Raw genomic sequence first — 14,801 nt, forward strand, 5'->3', positions numbered from 1 at the left:
ACACTTGGCTTTTTTTGTGAGTTTTGGGGTGCAGGATTCAGGTCTTTGTTTGCACAGTATGAACTCTCATCCACGATCCACGGTACCGTATCCCAATGTCTGCAGGCTTTTTTTTTTTTTTTTTTTTTTTTTGAGACTGAGTCTCATAACAGCCCAGTATGTAGCAGAGGGTGACCTTAAACTTTTGGTCCTCTTGCCTTTGTCCAGAGTTCTGGTATTACAGGCATGTACCACCATGCCCAATTTATAAGATGCCAGAGATGGAACCCAGGACCTCCTGCATATATAACCAAGGTTTTGTTTTTTCAATTTTTATGTATTTATTTAAATTCATAAGTTATTTCAATTTTATGTGTATGGGTGTTTGGCCTGCTTGTATGTTTGTGTGCCACGTGCATTCAATGCCCCCAGAGGCCAGAAGATGTCAGATACCCTGGGATTGGAGTTACATATGGCCATAAACCACCAAGTGGGTGATGGGGAGCAAACCCAGGTCCTCTGCAAGAGCAGCCAGTGCTTTTAACTGCTGAGCCATCTCTCCAACCCTTATTTATGTGTGCTTTGAGACAGGGTCTTGCATAGCCCAGGCTGACCTTGGTCTCCCCAAGTAATTAGAATAGCTTTGAACTTCTGATTCTCCAGCTTCCACCTCCCAAACGCAGGGATGACAGGCATGTGCCACCACACCCCTAAGTGTCTTTAAGATTTGTTTTAGGTGTGTCTAGGTGTATGCTGTGACCATGTGAATTTAATGTGTAATGTGTGCAGGAACCCAAGGAGACCAGAAGAGGGCACCATATCCCTAGACACGGAGTTACAGGCAGTTACGAGCCCCTATATACAGCTGCTGGGAACCACACCTGGTCCTCTGCAAGAGCAGTAAGCACTCTTTTCTTTTTATTTTATGTGCTTTGGTGTTTTGTCGTGAGTGTCAGGTCCCCTGGAACTGGAATTACACAGAGTTGTGAGCTGCCATGTGGGTGCTGGGAATTGAACCCAGGTCCTCTGGAAGAGCAGTCAGTGCTCTTAACCAGAGCCATCTCTCCAGTAAGCACTCTTAACCACGGAGCTGTCTCTGCAGCCCCACAAATGTCTGTGAAGGGCAAACTGTCTAAAACAAGGTGCTGCCTGGGTGGTTGAGAACACTGACATTAGACTGCTAGGGTCCCAATCCCACATGTTCCCCAGAGCAATGGTTCAGAGCATTTTCAAGTAAAGTCCACACTACATACATGGGGAGAGTAAGAACAGACAGTATTGGTTTCAGAAGCAGGGACTTCCAAATTACCTTCTAATTAACAAAAACACAAAAACACCCTTACATTTATTTGTGTGTGGGCATGTACGCCCCTGCACGTACGTGGTGGTCAGAGAACGTGTGGGAATCAGTTCTTTCCTTCTCATGTTAAGTCCCAGCGATAAAATCTGAGTCCTGGAAAGTCCTGCACCTGCAACTATCTCATGACCCCACAGGGCTTAGAACATGGCCTAGCACCCAGTGGACACTCACCCAACATATTAAACTCCTCTCTGTTGGCTTGGTTCCCAACCCACCAATACCATTCCCCAAATAAAACACCCAAAAGCAACAGGGGCCGGAGGGGGCCTGAATACAGTTTAAAAAAAAAAAAAGGATCGGTTTTTAATTTACAAGAGTTCTAGATGTACAGAATTCTCCCTTAAAAAAATCGTTATACACAATAAATACAGTACAAAAAAAAAAAAAACTTTATCTTACAGTACTAGTTTTGTCTCCGAGATTTCAAAACGTGGCATGGTGGGTTGGAGGCAAGAATACAGGGAAGACGCTTGGGAGGAGGAAGGAAGACCCCGTGTCTTGTTCCTCTGGAGGGATGGGGGTGGGGGGATCTCTCTTACTCTCTCGTGCATGCACACACACAGAATGGCTCAGGTGTGTGCACGTTATGGATGGGACGCAGATACTTTGGGACACTGGCTTGAGTCCTTGTTTCCTAATCTTCCAGGCTCTGTGGGGAACGCGAAGGGAGCGGAGCATGTCTGGAGGTCTCTCTGAGCGCCCTGGACAGCGATCCATAAAGCCAATCAGACAAGGCCTGGTATTCAGATGTTACCAGTGTGCCAACCCAGTAGCCCAGTCCTGGGAAACACTCACTCTTATCCCCTGGCCTGTCCTGTGCCAGGGGGGGAACATTGTACATTACAGCCCCCCTTCCCCTAGAAAGCCCACGCCCCATCCCAACTCTCTAGCCAATGTGGAAGCAGGAGGGTGGGGAGGCCTTTGTGACTCAAATAACTTAGGCAAGAATTGTCAGGGGAACTGGTTTAGTGTCCCCTTAGAGGTGGAAGTCGGCTGCCAGGCTGCTCCCCTGGAGGTGGGGTTGGGGGCACCCAACAGGGGCCGCAGGAGCAGCCCAGTGTTATCTGTTCAACGTCCTGGCACCGAGGCCACCGTTGTGACTGGAGGGCGGAAAGGCGTCTGGCCTGTGCAGGGGCGCTGGGGATGTGGGGGTGCCGGGTGTGGGCCCTGTGTGGGGATATGAGGCTGAGGGTGTCCGGCCAGGGGCCTGCTGCAGGTTAAGGATGCTGTCGATGGCGCTCTGCAAATGTTCAGTGAGCGTATCGTCCTGCGGACTGTCACTAGAGAAGCTGGCCTGGTCCACGTCAGGGGACTCAGACTTGCGTCGTTTGGCCGGGGGCAGTGCGGGTGCTTCCCAGCTGGGTTCGGTGGCGCCCTGGCTGGTGGCAGAGGCTGGGGTTTCTTGGGGTGGTGGGCCGCCCTTCAGAACACGCTGATACAGTTCGTCCTCCACGGCAGCCAGCTCACGGATCAGCCCGCTGGTGGCCTCGTCCACCTTGGCAGGCAGTGGGGTCGGGCTGTTCGTACCCCGCGGCCGTCCCTGCGCACCCTCGGCAGCACCTTGGTCGCCCACGTTCTCACGGTAGGTCTTGCGCAATGGTAGGCGTGGGCAGGGCGCAGGCACTGTGGATTTGCGTGCTGCAGGCGGGGGATGGTCCAGAGTGCCATTCATCTGCGCCTGCGTGGCAGGAGGAGGTGGGGGTGGGGCCGGGCGCGGCGGAGGCTCCGCCCCTTTCGCAGGTGCAGGCGCAGGCGCAGGCAAGGGCTGGTGCACGGGGTCCAGTGCGGTGTTGTGCACCACCTTGCTGAGGCCGGCCTCCTGCTTGATCTTGAGCTTGAGGCCGATGCGGCTGCGGGCCTCATAGGTCTTGATGGGTGGCCGGTTGCGGGAGGGCATGGGGCCATCCTCATCTGCGTCCAAGGATGAGGCGGCAGAGGATGAGGATGAGGATGAGGACGTTGATGACAAGGAAGATGACGCCCGAGCCCAGGTCACTGAAGGGGAGCCGCCAGCCCCGCCGTGTCGGATCACTAGCTTGGTGGGCAGGTGGGGAGGGGGCTGGGCCGAGGTTCCGGATGTGGAAGATGAGGATGATGGGCCATGGCTGGGGAGCCGGTGACCCTCGGAAGACACTGGGACAGGGAAGCCGAGGGAGCGGGAGGAAGACACGTACTCGTCTGTGGAGTTGGAACAAAGAAAACCCTCAGGGTTAGTAGCTAAGCTGAGAGAGGTACTTAGGCATTGAATATCTTATGGCCTGGTCCAGGGAGAGTCTAAACCAATGGTTCTCAATGTGTGGGTCACAAACCCTTTAGGAGTCCCATATCAGTAGCAAAATTAGGTTATGAAATAGCAATGAAAATAATTGTATGGCTGGGGGTCACCCCCACATGAGGAAGTGTATTACGGAGTCACAGCATTGGGGAGGTTGAGACGTCCTGGTCTAGACCGAGCAGATTCTTGGGTCATCCCATTCTGCAGGATCCCTTTATCAAGGACTCCCAAACCCTCCCTAAAACTCCCAGGCAGGGTGTAGTGGCCTATATCTGTCATTTTGGCTATTCGGGAGGCTAAGGCAAGAGGATCTGGAGTACAAAGGCCAGCCTGAGTGCTTAGTGAGACTCTGTCTCTAAAAAAGTGAAGCTAAAAACAACAAAACAAAACAGGATTGGGGTGTGGCTCAGTGGTAGAGCCCCTGCCTAGAATCCCCCAGTGAGGGGCTGGGGTGTGGCTCAGTGGTGGAGGCCCTGCCTAGAATCCCCCAGTGAGGGGCTGGGGGCGTGGCTCAGCAGTACAGTCCTAGCCTAGCATGCTCCCAGCCCTGAGTTTAAACACTAGCACCTCAAAAACAAACAAACAAATGCTGCAAGTTATTTCCTTGTTTTCTTTTCTTTTTTTTTTTTTTTTAAAGTTTTTGTTTTGTTTTTAAGGTTTATTTATTTATTATGTATACAGTGTTCTGTCTGCATGTATCCCTGCCTGCCAGAAGAGGGCACGAGATCTCATTACAGATGGTTGTGAGCCACCACGAGGTTGCCAGGAACTGAACTCAGGACCTCTGGAAGAGCAGCCAGTGCTATTAACCTCTGAGCCATCTCTCCAGCCCTCCTTGTTTTCTTATAGAGATAAGGCACGCCCATGGTCCCTGGCTGGCTGCTCATAGCTTTGGTTTATCTCATGCTGCCCATCAAACTTGTTACAAAAAGTCTTGTGTGTGATCACAGGGTCCTTCCCGGGGCCACTAGTGACACTCAGAAGACACATGTAGGCATCACATCGCCTTCCTAAGGTCAGAAAGCTCCAGAACATACCTCAAAGGGATTCAGAAAGATTATACACTAGTGACTCCTGTGAGTACACAAAAAGGTCCAGGACTGGGGTAGGGGAAGCAGAGTGGTGCATTTTTTCAAGAGAATAATGGTATCTGGATGTGGGAGAATGCTTCAGGGGGACTTTGGAAAAGCAGGGGCTGCGGTGTGGTGCCATGCTTGTTTGAAGAAAGGATAAGGTTTGTAAGATGCTTAAAGTGCAAAAAGCAAGCGGGAAGCTGGTTCTTAGGGTGGCTCAGGCACAGAGTGGAGGCAGAGTGGGTGTGGCCGGAGCCTCGCCTGCGTGTGCGCCTCGCCTGCGTGCGCGCCTCAGCCCCTGCGTGCGCGCCTCAGCCCCTGGGCTTCTCCCCTGTGCTTGCGTCACTAGGCTGGCAGGAAAGCTCCTCCTTTGGTTTCTCCCAATCACTGGGCAAGCTTTAGTGAAACATTTCACTATTAGGATGAGAATTTGTACCATATCAAGCTGGTGAAAGAATACGCTGGCTGTACTTTCAGGAGGGGAGGCTAAAATCTTTTTAGATTATGGATTAGCCTTTAGAAAAATGTCTGCCGTAAATCAAACAGTGAAGGGGAAGATGAATAGGAATCTCACTCCCACAACTTAAGTAAAACACAGCTCTCTGAACAAATGAGGATAGGTTTCTTCTGTATCCCAGAATCTAATCAATATTTATATGTATAATTCAGCTATCATTTGGCTTAAAAGGGCTTATTGGGACATGTTATCATTTTTACTATTTTCTACAGAGAAAAAGAAAAGAAAAGAAAAAGAAAAAGAAAAGCCCTTCCTCCTCCCTTCTAGAGTGGAAACTCTCAGGGAGCTACTACAAGGGAGGCAGGAGGGGATCCCCCTGGTGGCGAAGAAGGGTAACATCGCCCAACACAATCCTTGATTTTGATTTTGTTTTGTTTTCAGACTATACTCAAATTCACAGAGACCCTCCTGCCTTTGCCTCCCTGTGCACCTCCACGTCAGGCTGATTGGCAAGGTGCATGGCAGGTGCGGGATGCCGGCTCCACCCTCCCCTCCCCTCTCACCAGGCTTCTCCTTGGCGAGCTGCTTATCCAAGGCAAGGGTGGTCTTCTCCTCCTGAATGAACATTCGGTCGATCATAACCATCTCCGCGGAAGGACTGACTCTCTGTGGTGGGGTGAGATAAAGGACACGTGACAAAGCAAGTTGGGGAAGAGATGAAACTGGCAGGATGTGATTGGTCCTCTCAGACCATCTACCTCCCTCCCACCCTCCCGCCCATCCCTGTCCTGTTCACAGCAGGGCAGGGACCCCAGCGGCTTCAGAATCCTACCCTGGACTCTTCCAGAAGCAAGAGCCGGTATTTATTGAGCATGGCCTGGGTGCGTTTGAGGAGCTGTGTGGAGACAGTCTCAAATTCTTCATCCACTGAAAGAAGAAAAACCACACAGGTCGGGAGGTGGGTTGGGGGATGAGTAGATGAGACGGCACAGGGCACCCGTGGCCAAGTGCGACGTGTTCACCCTACTCCATGCTCTGCGGTCTGAACGCTAAGGGCTGGCGGCTGAGCTGAGGGCATTTGGGGACACGGGAGGAGAGCCGAGGGGAGGCCTTACCTTTGTGGTAGTCGTTGGGGGAGGGGAGGGCACCCTGGTAGACGTGGTAGGGCAGGAGGCGATGGAGGGCATCCTCGAAGGAGGGGAAGGCTGTCTTGTAATCGGGGTGCAGGACGGAACCCTGATGTTTGTGCAGATGCTCCAGGAAGCTGGGGGTAGAGGTTAGACCACATACACAGAGCTGGGGGTGAGGGCCAGAGAAACTGATCCTGGACCTCAGCCCCGGGCTAGAGCTCGGGCGCCAACCTGGCTCCCTGCATTCCGATTGTCTCACGGCTTCCCTGGCCATGGACCAAAGTTAACAGGTGACCGAAGGGCATCCAAGGGAGAAAGCGAGGGGTTGAGAGTTAGGTGGGAACTTTAAGGTCCATGCTGTTCTGTCTCCCGCCACCAGGGGGCAGGACCTCTCCACCTCCTCTGGCCTAAGAAAGCGTGTAGGAGCGGGGCTGCCTAGGAGGGTCTAAGTGCCTGCTCTATTTCAAAGTTGTGGGGTTTTTGTTGTTGTTGTTTTGTTTTGTTTTACAGAATTCCTACTACAGTAGGTTGGGTTTCCCCATCACATGACCACGTCCCCCACCAGACAAGCCTGGAAGACGAGCCCTCTGGCACCATGGGGCAGGCCCACGTACTCCTCCGAGTTCTCAAAATAGCCTGCCTGCCCTCACCCAACAGGTAGCCATCTCACCACCTATTCAGTTCACCTGACTCCCTCAAAATATTGTTCCCCATCTTCCCTGACCCTCAAACTTTAAAAAAGAGAGAGATTTATTATGTATAGTGTTCTGCCTGCATGTCTACCCTCACACCAGAAGAGGGCGCAAGATCTCACCATAGATGGCTGTGAGCCACCATTGTAGGTGCTGGGAATTGAACTCAGGACCTCTGGAAGAGCAGTCAGTGCTCTTAACCTCTGAGCCGTCTCTCTCTCCAGCCCCCTGACCCTCAACCTTACATGCACTCTTAACCCAGTGGTCCATCCGAAAACCCCTGGCTTCTAGTCACCCATTCACTTTCTGCCTGGCTCTTCCCTACCACATTTGACAGCCCTGACATCAACAGCCTGCCCATGTCCCCCACTGACCCACTTCCACCATTCCCTCAGAAGAAGGGAAACTGAGGTCAAGAGGGAATGCCCACCCCTAGGGAGAGTTGGAGCTGGGACTTTGTGGAGTGGTCGGGGCAGGTGGCTGTCACTCACCAGGCTTCTTTGCTGGGCTGCAGCTGGGGCTGTTTCTTCAGGCTACACAACTTGCTGTCATACTGCGGAAGGAGGAAAGGTGAGTGACAGGTGCTACTAGGAGGAAGCCTTCTCTGTCTCCTCAGACTATGGTCCCCCCTCTAGCCAAGGACATAGATGGTAAATGGAGCTGGCCCGCAGCTACAGCATCCCCGCCCATCAAGAGAAACCTGGCAAGGAAAGTCAGGTGTGGTGTCATTATGCTTGACACAGCCTAAGTCACCTGAGAAAAGCAACCTCAACTGACGCCTGCCCTTTGGGGATTATCTTAACTGATACAAGAGAGCCCAGCCTTTTGTGGGCAGCAGCATTCCTAGACAGGTGGTCCTAAGCTCTGTGAGAAAGCTAGCCTAGAGAGAAAATGAGCCAGTGAATGAATGACCGCGCCCATGAGTGAGCCAGTCAGGAACATTCCTCCACCATCTGTTCCTGCCCTTCAGTTGACTTTCCCTCAATGACGGGCAGTGACCGGAAGTGTAAGACAAACAAACCTTCCCTCCCTTAAGCTGCTTTTGATTACAATCTTTTGTTTTGTTTTGTTTTGGGAGACAGGGTTTCTCTGTGTAGCTCTGGCTGTCCTGGATATCACTCTGTACCCCAGGCTGGCCTCGAACTCACAGAGATCCGCCTGCCTCTGCCTCCTGAGTGCTGGGATTAAAGGTGTGCACCAGCACCGCCCGGCTTGTTACAGTCTTATTATCATAGCAACAGATAGCAAACTGGACAATCTGTAAACCCAGCAGCTGGGAGGCACAGGTGGGACCCCATTCAAGGAGAGCCTCAGCTACAGAGACACCCTCACCACCCACCACCACCAAGGAGGAAGAGGCAGGTGGGTTGTCTGTGAGTTTACAGACAGTCTTGGATAGAGACCATTTCAAAAACCAAAGAGGGAAGGAGGTAGGTGTCTATGAGTTCAAAGCCAGCCTGGTTTACATAGTGAATTCCAGACCAGTCAGGGCCCTGCCTCAAATAAAACAGAGAGAGAAGAAAGACAAAAAAAGCAGGGAGACAGGGAGACGGGGAGGGAAGGAGGAAACAAATCTGGGAGATGTGGCCTAGGCTGTGGGAGAAGACTATTAACAAGCAGGTCCAAGCCCTTGGTGCTCTCCACCAGTGTTCCCTCCGTGCCAGCCCGGGACAGGTCTCCTCTGGTGGCCTTTGGAGTTCACCATGATTAATATCCTTCCTCGTCTCCTCTCTCCCTCCAGTGAATCTAGTTTTCATAAAGTTAGTTTGAGATAATGGGTCTGCCTAAACTTCTTTACCACGACAGGGACCAAGTCCAGAGGTTTGTGCAAGCCAATGCTCCATCCTCAAGCCGCACCCCCCGCCCCTCACTGGGGGATTCTAGGCAGGGGCTCTACCACTGAGCCACACCCCCAGCCCCTCACTGGGGGATTCTAGGCAAGGGCTCCACCACTGAGCCACACCCCAGCCCCTCACTGGGGGATTCTAGGCAGGGGCTCTACCACTGAGCCACATCCCAGCCCCTCACTGGGGGATTCTAGGCAGGGGCTCTATCACTGAGCCACACTCTCAGCCCCTCACTGGGGGATTCTAGGCAGGGGCTCCACCACTGAGCCACACCCCCAGCCCCTCACTGGGGGATTCTAGGCAGGGACTCTACCACTGAGCCACACCCAAGCCCCTCACTGGGGGATTCTAGGCAGGGGCTCTACCACTGAGCCACACCCCCAGCCCCTCACTGGGGGATTCTAGGCAGGGGCTCTACCACTGAGCCACACCCCCAGCCCCTCACTGGGGGATTCTAGGCAGGGGCTCTACCACTGAGCCACACCCCCAGCCCCTCACTGGGGGATTCTAGGCAGGGGCTCTACCACTGAGCCATGGCCTTAGCCCACATCTAAACCACTGTATTGGTGGCCCACACACCCCTGCCCCTAGCTAGCTCTTCTCACGCCTTAGCTGCCCCTGCACAGTGTCCCATGTCCATCTCTCTCTCACCAGCTCACTCTTCGATCCCTAGTTACCCCGATGTTCCTTACCTGCAGTGCTGGGGACTTCCCGGGCCCGGACACAGCAGCTTTGGCCACACTCAGGGTTGGAAGGTTGCTGGCAAAAGCTTTGTTTTCGGCAGGAAGTAGAGGGGGGAGGCCTAGGGTGGAGCAAGGAAGGGAGAGGACCCAAGGGGTCACCAGCATGAAGGCCCTTCCTCCACTGTGAGCACCCTTCCCATCCCACAGGCCTCCCACCAATGCCTCATTCCTGAGACCTGGGCCGTCTGCCTTCCTTCCTCCGCCCGGCGGCGGCGGTGCCAGGAGGGTGGGGCAGCAGCCTGGGCTCCGCTACACCGCCGACCCCTTTGCTGAGGCAGGCTCCTCTCCCTACCTGTGGTGGCCATAGGCGTGGAGGCTGGGGCATGGCTGGAGGCGGCAGGAGTCCCAGGCGGCGCCTGTCCGCTGCCTAGCACAGAGGCAGGAGGACTGGAGAGGGGCCCCAGGGTAGTAGACGTCTGTGGGGTGGCGGGGGTGCCCCCAGCCTTATTCTGGAGGATAATCCCAGATGGTACCTGAGGAAGGACAGGTGGCTGAGGGGTGGGGCGTGGGATCGAAGTGGGGGTGGCCAGATGCACCCAGAAATATAGTGAGCAGGGCAGGGCGGGGCGGGGCGGGGCAGGGGGCCAGTTTGGGAAGTTAGGTGTCCCTACTGATCGTTACCTGGTGGAATCTTTCCAGAAGTGCTTTTGGCTGGGGCAGCGCTGGAAAGGGGGCAGTTACCATCTGGAAGGTCCGAGGTGGTGGTGGAGGGGGCGCTGAAGGCTCAGGGACCATGTGGAGGGCTGGTGGCGGAGTGGGGGACTTATGGGGTCCCTGGCCCGGTGGGAACTGGAGCTGGAAGTCAGGGGGTGTGGGGACTGGCACCCTGGTGGAAGGCTCAGAGGAGGAGGCCACAGTGGAGGAGGGGGTCGAGGCAGGAGGGAGGTGGGGGGCCGGGGGCAGTGGGCCCTCAGGGGGCTGGGATGGGGGCCGCAGAGGGGTCTGGGGTGGGCCTGGGGCCGTGGGGGCTGGGGTGCCGGCTGGTGGTGGAGCACCCAATTGATTCTGGATCACGAAGATACCAGGCAGAGTTGGGGGACCCTGGGGTTGAGGGCAGGGGTGCAGGGTGGGCTCCATGGGTGGGCAGGTCAGGCTCTGGGGCTGGGATGGAGGGCGCGAGTGGGGTCTTGAGGGTGGGCGGGAAGGGGGCCTGGCAGGGTGTGGGGAGGGCATGTGGGGACTGTCTCCCAGGGGGGCCTGGTGAGGTAGTGATGGGGAGGAGGCGGGGCCCGGGGCTTTAAGTGGAGCAGCTGCAGGGATCTGTGCAGAAAAAGGGGGACAGAGACAGACTCAGATCGGCCTTGGCTTCCACCTTCCCAAGACACTGTAATCCCAGCCACCCTTCACCCAGACCTCAACCACCCCACCCAAAGGCTCCATTCCCCGCCTACCCCAGTCCCGCCCGACGCAGGACCCCACCGCCACCACTGCATCCTCTCCTACCCACACCTCTGTCGCCGCGCGTCGTCCCCCCCCCACGCCCTCCTCTACCCTCTGATCTCCCCTGTGCACCCCCACCCGGCAGATGAAGGCAAGCTCTGCAGGTAGGGCGTGCGGGTTGGCAGCAGCGGAGGAAGCAGCGGCAGGGACACTGGCGGGCAAGCTGCTGAGCAGGAGGCAGGAGCAGGAGCAGAGCACAGGGAGGTGCCTGCATGACATCACATAGGCGCCACTCGGCACAGGTGGCTGCTGGCCAGGGTGGGAAGCTTCACGACCCGGGAGCACGAGAGGGCAACAGGAAATGGCCAACCATGGGCAATGGGTGTGCGGGTGGTGTGTCCTGGGCACTATGCTTGGGTCCTGGGTTCTGTTGCCTGACGCAGTGTGCCCGTGACCCCAGCTGCATGTCCCCCTTGGTATATGTGTGTGGCAGTTCTAGACAGTGCCCAAGCCATCGGCACACCATCCAGCCTGCATCCCCCACTAGGGCGCTGTCCTTCCACCTAAGCAGGCCTCGGCCACTGTCACCCTTAAGTCATGACCACAGCAGGCACTATGCAACCAGTGAGTGCCAGCTGTGTACCCAAGACTTGGCCGGCACCTTGACACTGACCTAGAGCACTGACTTGACCACCAGGATGGCCTCACAGTGTGGTTTGCTCTCACTCACTTCAGCTGCAGAGGGAGTCTGCCACCCAGAAGAGGCGGGGCTAGAGCTGTAGGCCCTCACGTGGCCCCCACCCTGCTCAAAGCCTCTACCCCCGGGACACTGGACTGGCAAGACGGCTCAGCAGGTAAAGACGTGCTGCCACGCCTGATGACCTGGCTTTGATGCCCAGAACCCACATGGTGGAAGGAGAGAACCACTCCCACAAGTTGTCCTCTACCCTCCATACCTGGTCTGTGGCACGCACATGGGCACACACACAAGGACTCAAGACCAGAGAGCCTGAGGGCTCCTCTCTCCACCCCAGTGGCTCTCAACCTCCCCAGTGCTGCGACCCTTTAATACAGTTCCTCATGTTGTGACGACCCCCAACCAGAGCATTCTTTGCCTTGCTACTTCGTAACTGTCATTTTGCTACTGTTATGAATCGTGATGTAAATATCTGTGTTTTCTGATGGTCTCAGGCGACCCCTGTGAAAGTGAAGTTCGACCCCCAAAGGGGTCGCGACCCACATGTTGAGAACCACTGCTCTACACTGAGAGGTGATCCGCAGCTCAGCATTACTGCTTGGACCTCTGCATGGTGTCACTCCCCTATGCATCTGGCCTCTAAGTCTGGGGCACTCTGAGCAACTCTCCCAAGCTTCGCCCTGATCAACGTCTGACAACTAAGAAGTAAAATACACCTAGAAACAAACTAGGTCAAGCAACCATCCCTCCAGCGCTGCCAGCTCCGAACGCGGGGCAGGGTAGCCGCTCTGGGCCTGCCACACAGTGAAGGGGACCTTCCTCCAGCAATTCTGCAGAAAGCAGCATGCTCTGGTGACTTCAACGCTTCCTTATGTCGGGAATGTGCCTCAGTCGGCAGCATGTCTGTCTACTATGCTCGAAGACCTGGGTTCGAGTCCCAGCCCTACATCAGCCCGGCGCAGCGGCTCAAGGGCTGTGATCCCAGCACTTTGGAGCTCAAGGCAGGAGGGTCAGGAGTTCAAGGTCATCCTCAGCTAAACAAAACATATAAACCTTAAACTTGGTTGTTCTTCTCCAGGAACATGCAACACAGAAAAATTTGAAGGGGCATCAGGATGGGGGTGGGGCAGAAGTATCTACCTGCAAGGCAGGGCAGAGCTGTGTTGATGTCCTTTAAGGATTTTTTTTTTTTTTTTTTTTTTTAAATATATATAGGTGTTTTACCTGCATGTATGTCTGGCCCATAGAGGCCAGAAGAGGGCACCAGATCCCCTGGAACTGGAGTCAGACTTCTCCAAGCTCCCTGTAGGGATATTTTTGAACCAATCTTTTCACAAATAAAATGTTTCACTTAACTTTCTTTTCTTTTCTTTTTCTTTTTTTTTTTTCTTTTCAAGACAGGGTTTCTCTGTGTAGCCCTGGCTGTCCTAGAACTCGATCTGTAGACCAGGCTGGCCTCCAATCTCAGAGACCCACCTGCCTCTGCCTCTGCCTCTGCCTCACAAGTGCTGAGATTAGAGGTGTGCACCACCATCAGCCACCTTAATGTTTTTCAAAGAGTAAAGGGGGAGGGGGAGGGCAGGGCGATGGCTCAGCAGTTACGCTGAGCGCTGGCTTCTCTTCTAGCGGACCCACGCTTGGCTCAACACCCAAACTGGGCAGTTCACAACCACTTGTAACTCCAGCGCCAGTGCACAGGACATCTCTGATACTCTTGGGCATGTGCACTCCAGAGCACAATCCCACACAGACATAACCAAAAACAACAGAACTATTTATAAAGAGTTCAAGGGACTCACACTGTAACTGGGTGGAAAGATGTGTGCTTAGAGTGCATAAGGCCCTGGGTTCTAACCCAGCACTGGGATGAAAATGCAGACAATGCCGGGGCGGCGGTGGTGGCGCACGCCTTTAAACCCAGCGCTTGGGAGGCAGAGGCAGGCGGATCTCTGTGAGTTCAAGGCCAGCCTGGACTACAGAGTGAGATCCAGGAAAGGCACAAAGCTACACAGAGAAACCCTGTCTCAAAAAATCAAAAAATAAAATAAAATAAAATAAAAAAAGAAAATGCAGACAAGAAGAGGGCTAGAGATAACGAAGGAGAATTGCAAGGCCAACCTGGGCGAGGGAGTGAGCTTACAGTCAGCCCAGACAACTGTGAGACACTATCTCAAAATAAAGAATAAAAAGAGGGCTGGAGAGATTGTTTAGCAGTTAAGAACACTGGGTGCTCTTCCAGAAGACCCAGGCTCAGGTCCTATCACTTATATGGTGGCTCACAACCACCCTTTACTCCAGTTCCAGGGGGTCCAACAGCATCTTGTGACATGCTGACATGCCCCCTCACACCCCAGGCAGGGCACCAATATATACATGTAGGCAAATATTCATGCATACAAAATAAAATTTTTCTTTTCTTTTCTTTCTTTTTTTTTTTTTTTTTTTTGCACAGGGTTTCTTTGTGCAACAGTCCTCGCTGTCCTGGAACTCACTTTGTAGACTGGGTTGACCTCGAACTCAGAGATCCACCTGCCTCTGCCTCCCGAGCACTAGGATTAAAGGTGTACAGCACCACCACACATCTCAAATACATAAATCTTGAAAGACAGTTCCACTCCTTGCTCACAGGGATATCCACTGTGGCCTTATTTACGTAGGCAAACCATAATATAGCCCAGTGTAAGGAGAGCAGATTAGTGTCCTGGTGCCTCTGAAAAGCCAGTTCTTTCCATTATCCTAAATGCCTTTCCAGTGAATGGCCACACGGGGGCACGGGAGAGCTAGTGAAACGGGACCGTAAGGCTGAGCAAGGATGGTTTGTGAGAGCTGGGGAGCTGGTTCAGTGGACAAGGCGCTGGCGCTGTCCACAAGCCTATAGACCCAAAATCAAACCCCAGATCTACCCAGTGGGAAGGGGGAACAGACTCCTTTGAGGTGCACTCTGACCTCCAGAGGTGCACTCTGGCACATGTGCGCTCGCACATAAACATATACACGCAAAACAAACGTAAGAAGAAATTTAAAACACATAAACTGGAGTGCAAAACTGAATCAAGCAGCCGTGCCGTGTGCACACCGAATTGCTAGCTTTGCTAATCAATAGCACAACAGGGGTACAAGACTACAGTTTGCACAATGGTACAAAACAAGCAGGTTTTTTGGTTTGGT

General features: G+C 54.0%; 1 protein-coding gene across 8 annotated transcripts in view; it reads right to left on the reverse strand.

Moving 5' to 3' along the window:
• Window positions 1-1,611: 1,611 nt before the first annotated feature.
• Window positions 1,612-14,801, reverse strand: part of Bicra (BRD4 interacting chromatin remodeling complex associated protein) — a 76,348-nt gene continuing 63,158 nt past the window's right edge. For all 8 annotated transcript variants that reach the window (XM_076572066.1, XM_006991448.4, XM_076572057.1 and 5 more), the window contains 8 exons: window positions 10,178-10,816; window positions 9,849-10,029; window positions 9,506-9,615; window positions 7,458-7,519; window positions 6,260-6,408; window positions 5,977-6,071; window positions 5,708-5,810; window positions 1,612-3,517 (listed from right to left, as the gene is read on the reverse strand). In XM_076572066.1, the coding sequence (XP_076428181.1) occupies window positions 2,400-3,517; window positions 5,708-5,810; window positions 5,977-6,071; window positions 6,260-6,408; window positions 7,458-7,519; window positions 9,506-9,615; window positions 9,849-10,029; window positions 10,178-10,816 (2,457 nt within the window). In that variant the 3' untranslated portion in view covers window positions 1,612-2,399. The remainder of the gene's footprint in view (window positions 3,518-5,707; window positions 5,811-5,976; window positions 6,072-6,259; window positions 6,409-7,457; window positions 7,520-9,505; window positions 9,616-9,848; window positions 10,030-10,177; window positions 10,817-14,801) is intronic.

Source organism: Peromyscus maniculatus, chromosome 1 (genome assembly GCF_049852395.1).
Source record: "Peromyscus maniculatus bairdii isolate BWxNUB_F1_BW_parent chromosome 1, HU_Pman_BW_mat_3.1, whole genome shotgun sequence".
NCBI lineage: Eukaryota > Metazoa > Chordata > Mammalia > Rodentia > Cricetidae > Peromyscus > Peromyscus maniculatus.